The sequence below is a fragment of the Leptonotus elevatus genome, chromosome 3 (assembly GCF_054856555.1).
Source record: "Leptonotus elevatus isolate MCC_2025b chromosome 3, RoL_Lele_1.0, whole genome shotgun sequence".
NCBI lineage: Eukaryota > Metazoa > Chordata > Actinopteri > Syngnathiformes > Syngnathidae > Leptonotus > Leptonotus elevatus.
In genome coordinates, this window is record NC_141241.1 from 4505394 (window position 1) to 4521470 (window position 16077).

At 39.9% G+C, this 16077-nt stretch overlaps 1 protein-coding gene across 3 annotated transcripts in view; it reads right to left on the minus strand.

Annotated features, from left to right (window-relative positions):
- The window catches only part of nav2a (neuron navigator 2a), a 99819-nt gene that overhangs the window by 17225 nt on the left and 66517 nt on the right, over window positions 1–16077 (minus strand). For 2 of the 3 annotated variants that reach the window (XM_086072275.1, XM_086072276.1), the window contains 10 exons: window positions 14129–14258; window positions 11494–11812; window positions 10317–10995; window positions 8794–9013; window positions 7972–8264; window positions 6588–6653; window positions 6185–6229; window positions 5531–5691; window positions 4720–4902; window positions 2089–2141 (listed from right to left, as the gene is read on the minus strand). In XM_086072275.1, coding sequence (XP_085928401.1) covers window positions 2089–2141; window positions 4720–4902; window positions 5531–5691; window positions 6185–6229; window positions 6588–6653; window positions 7972–8264; window positions 8794–9013; window positions 10317–10995; window positions 11494–11812; window positions 14129–14258 — 2149 coding nt within the window. The remainder of the gene's footprint in view (window positions 1–2088; window positions 2142–4719; window positions 4903–5530; window positions 5692–6184; window positions 6230–6587; window positions 6654–7971; window positions 8265–8793; window positions 9014–10316; window positions 10996–11493; window positions 11813–14128; window positions 14259–16077) is intronic. The other variant, XM_086072277.1, reaches the window with a different exon arrangement.

Here is a 16077-nt window from a genome sequence, read left to right on the forward strand (position 1 = left end):
AACGATTCATTGATTTTGGTAGTCCTTCATGAAAACAGACCGATTATCTTTTGTGTTTAATTCAGTGCTTCTCAAATAGTTTTTGTTACCCCCGCCCAGGAAGAAGAAAATATTTTGCACACTCCTCCCCCCAGCTTGACCATAAATAGTATTATTTGTGTCTAAAATAGTTTGAGTACTTCTGCAAATGAGCTAATGCTCCTTGCACACTGCTCCTTGCACACTGCCACCTACTGTAGTGCATGTGCAATTACATTTTATTATATTGAAGCCACAAAAAAAAAAAGAGATCTATTGTTCCTCCCCCGAGCCCCCCCCCCCCCCCCCCACACACACACACCCCAACGGGAGCCCGCCCACCTATTTGAGAAGCATTGGTTTAATTAAATATTTGTAAACATCTGCTTTTACTTTGGAAAACAAAGACCAAACCAGTAACTGAATCCGTTTCAAAAAGGTTGGTGAGTACAACATCAATCTCTCTCGTGTGATATTACGCAATTGTTGTTTTTATCGCTAAGCAATACCAAATAAACAACAATAATTGGTTCATAAACAGCAATCGGGAAAACAAAGGTTTTGTAATACACTTCTATGCAAAACGTTTTTTTCTCTCAAAATATTAAATTAATCAATGGAAAAATTGATAGAATAATTGATTCTAAAAATATGGTGGGTGCCATTTGTTAGATTTTACGGTAGATATACAGATTATAACATTCTTCAGAAATGTATGCAGAAAAAGACAGATTAAGTTGCATCAGGATTTAATTCAAACAAAGCCACAAAAAAAAAGAGCCAAACTGAATTGGCACATTGGAATTTACAACTCTTTCTTTAAAGTTAAATACAGATATGTGACCCAGTGAGGGATTGGTCAACATCCTGTATGCAAGAAGTCAATATTATCTAATATAATCTTAGCTGACAACACAGGACATTTCATCAAAAAGTAAATATAGATTTTGCAGGAAGCAAAATAACCGCACTGCAAATCCAATGCATGTAAACACACGTATTGTTTGAATTTTCATTGGTCATATTTTTCACAAGCCTTCAACGCTCAAAACAGCAAATTTGATTTCTGTGTTTTCACATTGCCCAAGTCTCTCAATCACATTGAAAAGCCTTAAAAACAATTGTCACGAGTAATGATTATTTTTTTTCTCTCCTCTGGCGGCAGCCACCGACTATGACATTTCAAAATTCCTGAGAGTCCGGTCATGTGAAGTTCAGCGTGAGCGCCCACGCACACACAAAGCGTACACACAAAGCTGTAACTCAAGCACACATGATGTGCTGCTCCTCAGTAAACAACACATTAGCCTGTCTGTCACGGCGCCGCACGCATGACGTGTGCTTCGCGAGTTGATGTGCCTCAGACAACCCAGAAGATGACATCAAAAATATCTCGACAGCCCTCTTTCCGTCTCAAGCCTACCGTTAGTTGAAAAGATATGCCAGTGCCAGCGAGGGATAAAGTTGTCATTATTATGCCTCCGGTCTGATTTCACTGCTCGGGCTCCAGCGAAAGAACCCAACTGGACTTTCTGGGAGTTTGTATGCTACACACCTGCTCAGGTGAGTAATCCAGTTCACAGGAGGAGGAGGGGCTAACTGGCGGAGCAGCTACAACTCGGATTGGCCATAGTGTAAACGTAGGCTGTCCCAAAGCGAGTGTGTGCGGTGCGTGTGCTTGAGTGTGGTTGGGCTAAGTGAATAACACACACACACACACACACACACACACACACACACACACACACACACACACACACACACACACACACACACACACACAATATTTCATCATTTTGCAAACAAAAGACAAAACATGTCAGTCTGGTTTTAACATTAACTGCACGCAACAGTTTAGAGTGACAGTGAGTCACTAGTTCCATAATTGATTGGAGAGGCCAAAAATATTCAACCGTTGAAAACATTCCCACATAAAAATTGAAATGAGCGCCAAGAATTGTGGTCAACTCTTTCAAGTCAGATTTATCAGCAAAGGTTCCTGTTTATAACCAAAAACTACAGTGACCTCTGGTGGCAAGAATCAGTAACGTAACCCATTTGGATACTCACCGTGGAGTACATGGAGGAGGTGCTGGAGACCAGAGAGAGGGACGAGCCATGAACTGGAGAGACATAAACGACAAATAAAAGTAAGATGTGACTCCAAGCAGACCCATTGAGCAAATGAGCCCCGCCCCACTTCAGAGGACCTCCTGCCTACCCCAGCACAAGTCCCCCCTCCCACGATCATGAAAGATTTAAGATAAAACTCCTACTCGGAGCAAGCAGTGGCACAGCCTTGGCACTAGTCCGCAAAATGACTCAGCTACTAATCACACTTCAAAGTGTCCAACCTCCTACTGCTCGGAAGCCGATTAGACGGAACCCGGGGGTGATGTCATCGCTCGTACCAAGACGCCAGGCCCCGCGGGGCCCTTTGGATTCAATCGTGAACCTTTCAGTCACAAACGCAATGTTAATTTTGATTTGCGACATGTAACGGGATGTACACAAAATAGCAGATGTGCTGCTCTGTATTTTGGGTTTCATCTTATCGGACCAGATGGTTATTGTTTATTGTCCTTGCACATTTTCTTCCTACGCGACAAGAGAACCCAAACAGACATGAGTTAATTCCAATAGTCAAGTGCTATAGTTTGATTGTATTTATTTTTTATTGTGCAACTGGATTTCTTATTAACAAAGTGCAGCCAAGTGGGCCTGTCAATATTGACCAAGCAAGGTTTGACTGAAAAATATTTTCCCCTCCAGTTTCAGATACAGATTTTAACCCATCAACCACTAACACGTATTATTTATTTAGTTACTTGGACAGCACTGGAGGAAACACGTATACTGTAATTCCAGTGGAAAATATGTAAAATCATTTCAACTAATACGACAGCGTATTAGGGCCATGTATAAATATATATTTTTTAGAGGGCGGGGCAAAATGACGAGAACGACACCCTGAAGATCATTTAAGCTAATTTGTTCAAATAAATATTTACTTGTACATTTATGTTTCCAGAATTATTATTTACACATTCATACATTTTTTTTTTTTTTTTTTGTACAAGTAGCTAAGTTGATCTGCTGCTCACCCTTCATTCACTTGCATTTACCTAAAGCATGCTAGCTTCTGATTGGTTAGTGTTTAGTCAGCTGATAGGGGATCAGGAAGTGTTGTCGTCGCTCTAGCTGCCGTGTATGACGAGTGAAGTTTAAATTATGAATAAATCCGTCTCCTTCCTGCCTTTTCGATTTATAAACAATGTCCTATTATCCAACGAATCCTCACATTAGACTGTAGCTACGCTACGTGTATTTCTCGTAAGTTTCTTTGTCGCAAATCTGCCACTTAATAAAATCGCAAGTTTTTTCTCTCAGATTTGCAACTTTATAAAGTTGCAAATTTATGAGTTTTTCTCTCAAATTTGCCACTTTGTAAAGTCGTTAATTATTTTTTTCTCGCAAATTTGCCTGCTTTCTAAAATTGCAAATTTACAAGTTTTTATCTCACAAATTTGCCACTTTATAAAGTGGCAAATTTATGATTTTTTTTTCTTGCAAATTTGCCACTTTATAAACTCTCAAAGTTGCAACTTTATAAAGTGGCAAATTTATTTATTTTTTCTCGCAAATTTGTCACTTTATAAAGTCGCAAATTGACACGTTTTTTTCTCGCTAATTTTTCACTTTATAAAGTCACAAATTGATACTTGATTGACTCGATTTACCGGTCGATCTACGTTCCTGCCCTCACCTATGGTGAATCCTCACATTAGACTATAGCTACGCTACGAGTTTTTTTGGCGCAAATTTGCCACTTTATAAAGTTGCAAATTAATGATTTTTTTTCTTGCAATTTATAAAGTGTCAAATTTGTGAGTTTTGTTCTCGGAATATTGCCCCCGCCCTCTAAAAAAAAAAAATATATTTATACTTAGCCCTAATACGCCGTCATATCAACCCGAGGGGCGTGTATTTGTGAGGGGATTTCGGTAACAGTGTGTGGCTGGGTTGCACACAAACTGGACGGGGGGGTGGGGGGGGGGGACTTTTGTCCTGTCAATCTCGGCAGCAAAAAAGTCCAGTAATTCTATACTGGCGACATGTATGTCTACAAACACAAGCACACATCCTAACACACAAAGAGGGAAAGTCACGCTTCTTGTATCTCTTCTGGTCTCTCACGCCTCTCACTGTGATCTGCAATTATAAAAGGAGCAGGAAACTACCGGTATACGGCCCCAGCAACAATAATAATATTTTTTTTTAAATCGAGGGGGTTAAATTGGGGGGTATTTTTTATTCTCACCCCCCACTAAATACATTTTTTTCCCCACTAAAAGCAATGCTCCCAGTCTCTGTACCTGTGTTTGTACCTCAGTCAGCCTGCTGGTAGACCTTGGCTGGATACTTTTCCCAATAAATAAGCTTATGAAAACAAAAACGGGAGCCGAGCAAAGCCGATTATGGCTTTTCTCAGGGCATAGAATGCTTCTTTCTTAGAGAAGTAGTCGTAATCCTTCCTGCGGTTCTCTTAACATATGTATTCATAATTGTTTTGGCACGGCTGCTGGGAAAATAAAATGAGACGGACGTGTTGCCATTTTTCACCTAATTACAGACTTGGTGCATGACAGTCATACAAGATTGCACATGGCACACTCTGTCCACTATTTTGAGTCTTCGTACCTTCCTCAAAGCCGTCGCGGAACGAGCCCGACCGGCTCATGGTGCGAGTCTTCTCATCGAGGGACATGCACGAGTTTCTCAGGCGGTTGTCGCCGGAAGGGTCAAAGGTGACATCCTGGTTGGTCAGGCTGTTGTTACGCAGGCCGGTCAGGTTGACCTGAGCTGTGGATGTCGGGCTTGACGCTGTGGGAATTCATTTGTAAACAAAAACTAAATGTTACCAGCCTTTAAATTGGCAGTCAATGATGACCTCCAACAGGTGAAGTCAAATACTACACAATTTGATTTTATATATATATATATATTTATATTAGGGGTGTGAATTGCCTAGTAGCTTGCAATTCGATCTGTATCATGATTCATAAATCACAATTCAATTCGATACCAATTAATCCCGATACGAATCTATAAGTCAATTATTATGATTTTTTTTTAAACTCAAATTTAGATTTTTTTTTTATCAACAAACGTGTACATGAACACTGTAAGATTTGTATAAAATGTACTTCAGGCTTATAAACTGTGGTCCACTGTATTTAACAAACAAACAAATAAAATGTTAAGGCTTAATGTTCAATTAATATTACCTTCTTCCATGCTTTAAGTGTGAACCCTAACTCTAATTAAGACATTTTGTTGAATATTTCCATCAAAAATCTATCTTTAAAAATCAATTCGGCTGCATATTGAATCGATACGAGATAGCGCTGTAATATCGTGATATATTGCCGAAGATTTTTTTTTAAACACCCCTAATATATATATATATATATAAAAAATATTATTATGAGGTGTAGTGTGTGGAGCGCACCAAGCTGTCCAAAATTGAAGCGGGTGCCGGAAGGTGAGGTGAGGCTGGAGCCAGGGGAAAAGGGGGAATTACTGGCTGATTCTTGCAGCCCACTGGTGGAGTAGGAACGCAGCCAATCACGGCCCTCCTCGTGACCTCGCAGCTGAGGGGGCGGGCCATACCTGCAACAAAAGCTTAATTAGTCCGTGAGGATACAACACAGGAAGACAGTGTGGATTATCTTGACGGATTTTTTTAAGCAGTTGGTTTGATTTGGAATGTTTTAGAACCCTTTTTTTTTCTTTTCTTTTCTTTTGCAGCCAAGTTAGTAGCTGGAATCATCAAAGCTGGAACAAAGCATTATAGCGAAATGAACATGGATTCTTAGCAACGGGCAATCGACTGTGTGGGGAAATAAGAGGTCAACCTTGTTAAATATGACAGTGAGATCTGTATGATGACAAAGTGGCATGCCTCTTTGCAGAAGCACAACACAACCATGTGGGTGCCAAGTGCCAAGTGCCAAACATAACATTTCGAAGCGCCGAAAACAAACAAAACTTGAGCACAAGCCCCGAGCAGTGAATGTAGACACAGGGAAACGGTACTGAAGACAAATTGGCGAACCGGAGTGAAAAAGTGGAACATGTCTAGCAAAGCAGGGGGTGTCAGTACCTGAGTCCCTTCTTAGGCAGAGTGTTTCTACCACAGAGTGGCCCACTGTAGGAGAGAAACACTTCAGATGGGGGAGGAAAAGAAACATGCAGCTGCTTCTGTCCAACTACTTCTACCATCATATTTTATTGGTATGGTTACCTAAAACTCTTTTATTTCATCACGTGACTGTCACATAAGGAATGCGTTCTTACCACAAGGTGGCAGCACAGACACAATAAAGACTAGAGAAGACCACCAGACAAAAGGCACAGACACAAACAGTGGCAAGATCTGACAAATGACCACACAGAGCTGCAGACTTTCCACTTCTACACTAGAAATCAACACAAATTCCTTCTTCTTGTTGCTTTGAGTGTTTGTGCCTCACAACAAGCCTAACACCGCACACAGGTGCATTTACCTGTCCTGTTTCCGAGGCAGAGTGTTTCGGCTGAATTTAGGGCTAGCGGAGGGGGAAGAGAGGGGGCTGAGGGAGATTGGGGAAGAAAACGCACAACACACACACACACACACACACACACACACACACACACACACACACACACACACACACAGAGAAAGAAAGTTTCAGACAATTAAGCCCAAAAAAGATAATCCCTTTAGAAAACAATTCAGTTGGACAGCGAACTTAATGAGAACGCTGTGGGGAGAGGCTGATGTCACAACCTCAAAGTTTTGTCTCCAGATGTTTTGCAAGTTCTCCACTGGCATACCTGACACGGAGCACATTCGACTTCCTCTTCAATGAGCACAATTACGTTACTGTATACACACCAAAGCACTTTGTCTCACAGCTGGAGTGCAGACAGAGGACAATATTTCTTGACTGGTTAAAAGGGTGGAAAACACATTTTGTTCCTTTACTTTAAGAAGTACACGAATGTATGGAAATATGATGTTTGTAACATAAATCAGAGTAGATAAAAATCATGTTTGTATCAAAAGTTAGTTTACTTTAATTGATACCATTTCATGTCATGACGGATTTGTGTATAACTATTGCATTACATTGAATGCTATTTTATTATTTTGGTAGCTATTTGAGAATGTCAATGCTAGTGTACTCGACAGCCCTTTTCACACTGCACTTGCTCAATGTGAAAGGGTCACACCGCAACTCAGAATGACCGGTTGCCAGCGTCCCCATATTTGGGAATGTTGACGTAACAGCCAACCAGGAAGTAAAAACGAAGATTTTGCTTTGACAAATAATTCCGGCAAAATAACACTAAATCATTCTGCCAGCTCCTCTTTAGTCTGACGTCAGGATTGCGCCGCTGTAAAGAAGAACATTTTCACTCCATTCCGTGACCCCCGTCCCTCACCACATATACAATTGAATTGGTTTGATGCAGTGTGAAAAGGGCTTAATGGTCAAGAATGAGTGAATCCTGTGTTCTTTGTGAGGACTTCAAATAATTGTGGTACTATAAAAAGCACAATAGTCTTTGTTTGGATGAACAAGTATTACTACATGAGACATTTTGTTACTTACACACTCTGAAAATTAAATGACATAATATCAATATAATAATAATAATAATGATAATAATAATAACGTAATATTAATAATGATAATAATAAATAATATTACATAATAAAGAAAAAATAATAAATTAATAATAAATTAATAATAAATTAATAATACATTAATAATACATTAATAATAAATTAATAATAATAATACATCATAAATTAAAATACATAAATAATATCATATATATCAACTGAAACACAAAAAGGTATGCTTTTGTAAATGCGCCCTAAAAATATATCACTCTCACCTTTCCGACATGCCCGTCTTGACGCTGCCAGTGCGGCCCAAGGCGGACAGCGTGTCCTCCCTGTGGGTCCCGTGGCCTCCTCCTCCTCCTCCTCCGGCACTGCCCAGGCTCATGTCAATGGACTCGCTGCTCGTGTGCATGCTGCTGACCGAGGGGTAACCCACGCTCCCTGTTCCGCCGTGCCCACCCAGCGTGCTCTCCCTGCTCTGGGCGGACGAGCTGCTGAATGTTGTGCCCCACGTCAGACTGTTGGACGGGCCAGTGGAGGAGTAGACTGAACCTGGACTGGAGGCCTGTGGCAGGACAAAGATTGTGTAAATTACTCTTAAGAAAATAGTAGGGCCTGATAAACGTGAATTTTTCAGTTATTTTTGGTTTTGATGATTTAGGGCTTTACTATTTGAAATGTAGGGGTTAAAAGTGTTCAACATTTAATGAATAAACAAAAGCCTACACACCCAAAACCAGACGCTTGCTTAATGTTGTCACTTTATGATTCATGCAACTTCTGATGAAGCCTTATGAATCATGTTAGAATATTACAAAAGACGCATGCACATACTTGTCTCTTGTACCTTCAGGCAGTCACATCAACGCCTACAATTTCATCTACAGTCATACGCAATGCACCTTTGGAGATCATGTGACCAAACCCGGAAAACAGGTTCACGGACTTCCTGTGTATACCGCAATAACTAGCATGATTGAAGAACTTAAAAAAATAAAAAAATACATTATTTATTTATTTATTATTTTAGAAAAAAATATTGAAGAACTTCCTTAAAAAAAAAAAAAAAGGAATCTTTTTTGTTGGTGTCTCACCTGTTCACTACCCAGCGTGCCTGTGCCAGACCCAAGCACTCTGCCGCCAAACATGGGGCTGATGGTCTCACTGTCCACGCCTCCCAGCCCGCCATCAGAGGACTCGACCATGTTGGTTACATGATTTATGGTAGCATGGGGGTTGGAAATAACGGTGGAGTTTTTCATGTTGTCTGCCGTGGTGACTGGAGCCGGTTTGCTGGTCTTCCCACCAAACAACCTGTGGTGAATCAAGTGTACATGTGTAGAGAGAAATGTCAGTTTGAATAGGGCTAATGGTCCTAGTCTATAAATACTGGAGTGGGCCACAATTTTTCATCAGTGCTACTGATAGTTTTCTTACTAAATAATTTTTTTCATAATATTGTACATTTCTCAATGCACGTATAAAAAGATCCACTATCATAACCCAACATTAATATTCTGAGAAAAAACTGGCACATTTTCCACTTTAATTTGCCATTGCAAATTCGTCAGTTTTTTCTCAAAATATTACCCCCCCTCTGGAATATTACCCCCGTCGTACTCTTGCACCAAATCTGCCATTCAAAGATGGCACAAAGATATCAAACAAGACACCAACATGAAAGTGCAAGAAATCATTTTGTACATTATTCCACAAAGGTAAACAACAGTCAAAATTTTTATATTATTGAGGTGCCATGTTTGTCCTGCATATTATTCCAAATCCACAAAAAATATTGTATAGAGTAGTATAAGACCTGGTGTAAGCCATGTCGGCCACCTAGTGGTGAATGGTATTCGGCACCACAGATGTGGATATTCACAGATTCACCCCCCCCCCCCCCCCCCCAATTATTATTATTATTTTTTCCCCATGATTTTCACTTGACTCTTGAATTTTTTGTGTGGAAAAAGTGTAATGAAAGTGTATCAGCATTTCTTAGGGGGGGTAAAAATAATTGAGGCAGAGAATTAATCAAGGCGACCCTGAGAGTGTGGCCGCAGGTCGCATGTGGCTCCGGGCCGCCGGTAGCCCTTCCCTATTCTAGTCAATATCAATGAGCTGAACCGGATTTGAAACCTTTCTTGTCCACTCGCTAGTAAGCCAATTAAATGAAGAAATCCTTCCTCAGAATCCCAGCCAACACGCGGCGTTATCACTCTCTCCTGTTTGTGCTAATCCTGGTTTAGAGTTAACCGCAGGCTACGAGGAGTGGATGTGTGACGGGAAAGAACAGAAGCACGCAGCCTCTTTGAAGAGTTATCACCTCCCGACATTAATGAGGGCACGGTGTTGAAAGTAAGACTCCCATTGGCCGGCACAACGCCCTCCTCGCACACGTCGCCAAGACTGTGTAGGTTTGGAAGCTGATCACTTGAGCTCAATTTGAGCCTCTGATTTACAATGACCTCATTTGACCTCAGTGGGAGAGTGTGAGGGTTTATAAAACATGCCCACATGTTTTGATTATTACTCAACGCTTCAATGGCGAGCACACAAGTAGAGCCCGCTTAGTGTGTAGGCAGGCAAGATGACTGGTTTTTGCGTATGCGCTAACCTGCGTAGTGTCGGTGAGGAAACCTGCTGTCTTCCTGTAAGAGGAACAGTTGCTGATCCTCCACTTCTGAAGTTGTCAACATCTGACACGCCCTTCTCCCGATCGGTCTGATTGGCCAGCAGATATGCGGAACCGTTGGCCTTGGCGATGCTGATGGCATTTTTCCCATGCAACGTGACTGACAGCACGGCGGCTTCAATGCTGCTGGTGGACGAGCGGTTTCCATTTCGGGCGGCCGACCCCGAGCGTCCGGGCCTCGGGAGGCTGCGGTACTGAAGGGTGGAGCGTGCGCTCGCAGCGAGGAAGCCATCATCGTGGTGCCCTAGCAGCATCCCCCCATCCTGCCCACCTGCCTTCAATCCAACCAGTGAGCGTACACCAGATTTTGGAATTTTCCCCAGAGTGGCTGAGCCACTGGTAACGGTGGCGCCGCTGGCGGTTACCATGGCTACCATGCCATGGCTCTGTTTCTTGAAGCCGAATGTGCTTGTTGGTGCGCGGGAGGCATGCGTCTGGGGCTCCGAAAGGGTGTGTGTGAGCGAGCTGGGAGTGGATGCGTGGCTGGTAGACAGTGATTGTTTCTTTGCTTCATCCGCCGCGTCAGAGGGCGAGCGGTTAAGGCCGTTAGAACGTGGAGAGAGACGCCCCTTTTCTGAAACCTTGACATCATCTGTTTTACCTGAAAGACATACAGTACAAAACGTAAGAGCATGGAGTCACACTCACATCCATCCATCCATCCATCCATCCATCCATCCAGCTAGCTAGATAGATAACTATCTAGCTAGCTATCTAGCTAGCTATCTAGCTAGCTATCTAGCTAGCTAGATAGATAACTATCTAGCTAGCTAGAGACTGTATCAGCTAGCTACTGTATCTAGCTAGCTAGATACTGTATCAGCTAGCTACTGTATCTAGCGAGCTAGTTTTGTGTGCTCAGATTGAATTGGATGTTGGCTTTTGAATTAATAAGGAAAGCAAAAAAAAAAAAATACTGTATCTAGCTAGTTAGCTATGGAGCTATCTATATCTCTTTCTGACTGTCTGTCGAGCTACCTATCAAGCTATCTACGATAGATAGATAGATGGATGGATGGATGGATGGATGGATAGATGGATAGATAGATAGATAGATAGATAGCAACACGACTACCACTTTAAAATCAAGTTACGTTACCTGTACTGTGGTTCTTGACAGTGACAGAGCTTGTGGAGCATGTGCTACTTGTGCTTTTGGTCCGGGGGGGTGTCACCCCCACTTGTGTGCTCATGCCTCTCCTCCAGGACCCGGTATGGGACACAGAGGCGGTCTTTCTCCCCGATCTGCCCTTATCTGACTCATCAGAGATGTCAGAGGGGTTTCGACGGCTCCACTTGGAGCCCGGCTCCATTTTGACCCCGCTGTCCGACCCTCCGTCTGGCCTCTTCGCCTCGTCTCCTGACCAGGCCTGGTGCACCGCTGCCGACACCGAGTGCTTCTCGGCATCTGTCACAGGCTGACAACACACACATATACAGCATGTCAGATTTAACACTGCTGAGCACTTCCTTAGGATGGAGGCGGGGAAAACAAAAAGACAAGGTTTTCTGAATTCAAGGTGAAGAGAGCCAGATTTGATGAAAAGGCTACTAATTTTAAATCTCAACTTTCCATCACAAGAGTAAAGAGTAGCCATGTGTAATATCAGCCAATCCTAATTTAAAAAGAAGACTAGAGAGGTCTTTTATAAATGATTTCAAAAAGGTACCATCAGAGACATAAAAGCTCAAAATTTGAATCTTTCAATTAGCAACACATGTCAAGCCAATTTGGTTTTCTGAGTGAGTCATTTAAAGTGGTCACCGGTGGCAATGATCAATGTACAGTAGTTGATTACGCTCATGTTTACAACATCACGTTTGTTTGGTTTTCAAAACCTACGAAAAGAAGGTGAGTCAGCGCTAGATTCGAAATGTCATCCAACTTGACCAAAGTTGGCCCCTTCGCCGCAGTCTTTAAGTCGGGCACTAAATTACTGCTGTTGGAATGACAGCTGCTTTCAAGCTGCTCCTGCAGTTGCCAAGGCAACGCTACGAAAAAGCAGTAGGCTGCTCCGTTAAAAGACTATTAAAAACACACCGTGCACGGCATGCAGCCAATGTGAAATACGTATTTCCAGATGATGCCGACTACATCAACCTGCCCCGAATACTTTGATGCTCCTTCTTGCTTTCACTTCAAAGCCTTGAGCTATGCAACAGTAAATGCACTTTGCGTGTCCATAGGGTCTTTTCTTCAATGTGTAAATATTACTCTAAAACTGAGTCTATTTGGTCCCACTCTAAATAGAGTCAAATTTACTCGACAACTTTGAAAATTGCTCTTAAAATAACCCCCCCAGTTTTATATATGATTGTATTTTGTTAGCGGCACCTCTGTTGTTGTGACACAACATCTAATGATTTTGACTTGCAGTGCTCACAGAATGCCAAAGAGATGATGCATTGTGGGTGCAAGGACTACTTCTATGACATAGAAATTGGATTTTGACACAGAGATAAGCCGTTTTGGCAGAGATAGGAGCTTTTGCAGATGATCCATGGTGTTGTGCAAAATCATCCAAGTTACTTTTGGCAAAAGCACTTAAGTGAATGCAGATGGGCCAAATCAATTGAGAAGGATCTTTGCGACTCTTTGTTTAGGAAAGGAACTTGCAATGAAGCATGTGTGACCAGTTTTGGGATAGATGTGCTCTTGCTAATAAACTGAACACTTGAAGTCTGTTTGTCCAAATGAGCTTGCAGTTTCGAAAATGTCATCTCAGTTTCAAGAAATGTGCCAAACCTATGGAGAAAAACTGAAAAGAAAAATGTCACCAATGTCTTACAAATGCAATTATGCCATCTAGTGGCAGAAAAAATGACCTCAACACAAATCAATATCAGTAGGCCTAGAATACATCTTTTTAATTATAACAAAATTTTATAAATTATTCTGAAAGTACTCTATCAATGAAATAAAGATGCAGCCATATTTCTATTAGTTTAACATTTTTTTCCCCATTTTTATGTTAACAAGAGTATGAAACTTAAAAAATATATATTTAACTGTACAGTTTGTAAAATTTGCAATTAATTGTGAGTTAACTATTGAAGTTATGCGATTAATTATGATTAACTCATTCACTGCCATTGACGACTATAGACGTAAAAAATTGCTTTTAACTATTTCTATTAGTTAAACATTTTTTCCCACTTTTGGTAACAAGAGTATGAAAACCTAGATTTTTTGTTTATTGTATTAGAACAAATATAACATTTGTGATTTATCGTGAAGTCATGCGATTTAATTATGTATTTATTTATTTAATAATTTTTAATAATATTTTCCTAAAAAAATGATTATTAAATAAAAACAAATAGTTATGTTAGTTATATAGAAAAGATGATTAAAAATTCATCAGGCATCAGGCAATTACAATTTGTAATCGTAATTAATCGCATGACTTCCCTAGTTAACTCACGATTAATCACACATTTTATATCTGTTCTAAATGTACAAAAACATATTTTTTTAGGTTTCCATACTCTTGTTAACAAAAAATGAAAAGAAAAAGTTAAACTAATAGAAATAGCTCAAATGATTTTTTTTACGTCTATGGCTGTCAATGGCAGTGAATGAGTTAAAAATGTTACTCGCCTGACACCCCTAGTTTTAAATGATTTATGTCAATAGTTCATCAATGGAATTAATTGAACAGGCGAATGCCCAGAACACTCGCAGTTGAAACTTTAAATCATTCATATCAAATATTTGTCTCATCTGAAGTTACCTGTGTGCTGAGGCCCTTGCGTTGTGCCGCAGGTGTGTTGGCGTAGGAGGAGATGGAGGAGCTGGTGTTGATGTCATCCGTGTCGATGTTGTCGCTGATGCCACTGCTCACCGAGCTGCTGTCATCCCAACTGGACAGAGCACACAACAGGAAATGGAAGTACAAACAAGAACCGTATTTCGAACGAATCCGACGAGCAAGGTTGGAAGACGATCCTCCTCTCAGATGTTGAAGGCAGATGTCAACATTACGCACCTGACCCGTTTTTAGAGAGCTATTTTAAAGAGCGGAGAAGAACCATTTGTGTATTCATGAATTCATAATCTAACATTTGCACCCATGCAACAATTGCAAATCAGGAGGGGGGAAAAGAATCTGCTCTGTCGGACTGCCCGGAGTTTCTTTCTTCTTTCTTTGTTTGCAATCTAAATGACCTCCGCTTGGGTGCGCACACACACACAAAATCATGCACAGTGGCTGAATAGGGTTGTCTATCACACGAACAAAGGCTCAGTGGAAGGGTGACATCATGGTGTGTGCGTGTTTGGGGGTGTGACAAACTCAAACAGACCCATCTGAACAGAGCAAACACGCAAGGAGTTGATGCAGAATAAATGCATACATTTGGAAGTGTGTGCGTGTGTTGGTATTAGCTGGGATTCAGTGGGGAACAGGAAGTCCGGGTGGGTGGCAAACATGACTTTGAAAGAATCAGAGGGAGGCCGATGATGATGGCCACTGAATAGTTGTCTGCTCCAGAAAACACACACACATGCGCGCATGCACATACAATTGCAATTTGCAATTCAAACCTCCACAGCAATGATTCATTTAAGGGTTTCAATGAATAGTTATGTTGTTGTTGTTGTTTAATTATTGGATGAATCGGATACAAAAAATCCATTCCTTTATTTGAAAACGCATTATTTCAAATTGACAGTGCAGAAAATCCACAAACTGATTATGAATTAGTTACCGATTTGATCTGTAACATGTCAGAAAATTTGCAAAAATGTTGATTGGTGTTAATTAAAAGTAAAATCAAATGTTTACAAATGTTTTATTTTGGATATTTGTTGGTTATTTTGTTTATAAAACACAAAAGAGAGGCTAAAATCTGAGGATTTGGACAAATTTAAGCTACCGTGATTATTGAAATAGTATATCATATAATCATATATATATATATATATATATATATATATATATATATATATATATATATATATACATATATATATATATATATATATATATATATATATATATATATATATATATATATATATATATATATATATATATATATACATACATATATATATATATATATATATATATATATATATATATATATATATATATACATATATATATATATATATATATATATATATATATATATATATATATATATATATATATATACATATATATATATATATATATTAGTGCTGTCAAAGTTAAAGCATTAACAAATTAATTAATCACAAAAAAATTATCACATTAATCATGTATTAATGCAGATTAATCGCACTATTAATTTTGTCCACAGATGATCCTTTAGCGTGACAGCGGATGGTTACTTTAAAGGTAGCACAAGTTGTGTTTGAGCAATAAACATAACTACTTGCATTAAAGTAAAGCATTTAATAAATTTTTTTGTAACAAACTTGTCTAACAAATTTAGCTAGCGCGGCTTATAGTCAGGTGCGCCTTATAGTCCAGACATTACTGTAATCGCTATTAATCGCTTAATTAAAAAGGCTTTTTTTTTAAATCAACATTTTTTTGCCCGCCAAATTTAAAGAGCACCTGTTATGTGTTAATTTGTTCGACATTTAATGTGATGAGGGCGTCATTAACTTATTTATTTTTTTATCTACTGCACATGCTCATCCTCCTCGTTTTCTTATCAGTTACTTGAAATTACTTGCATAATTTAAAAT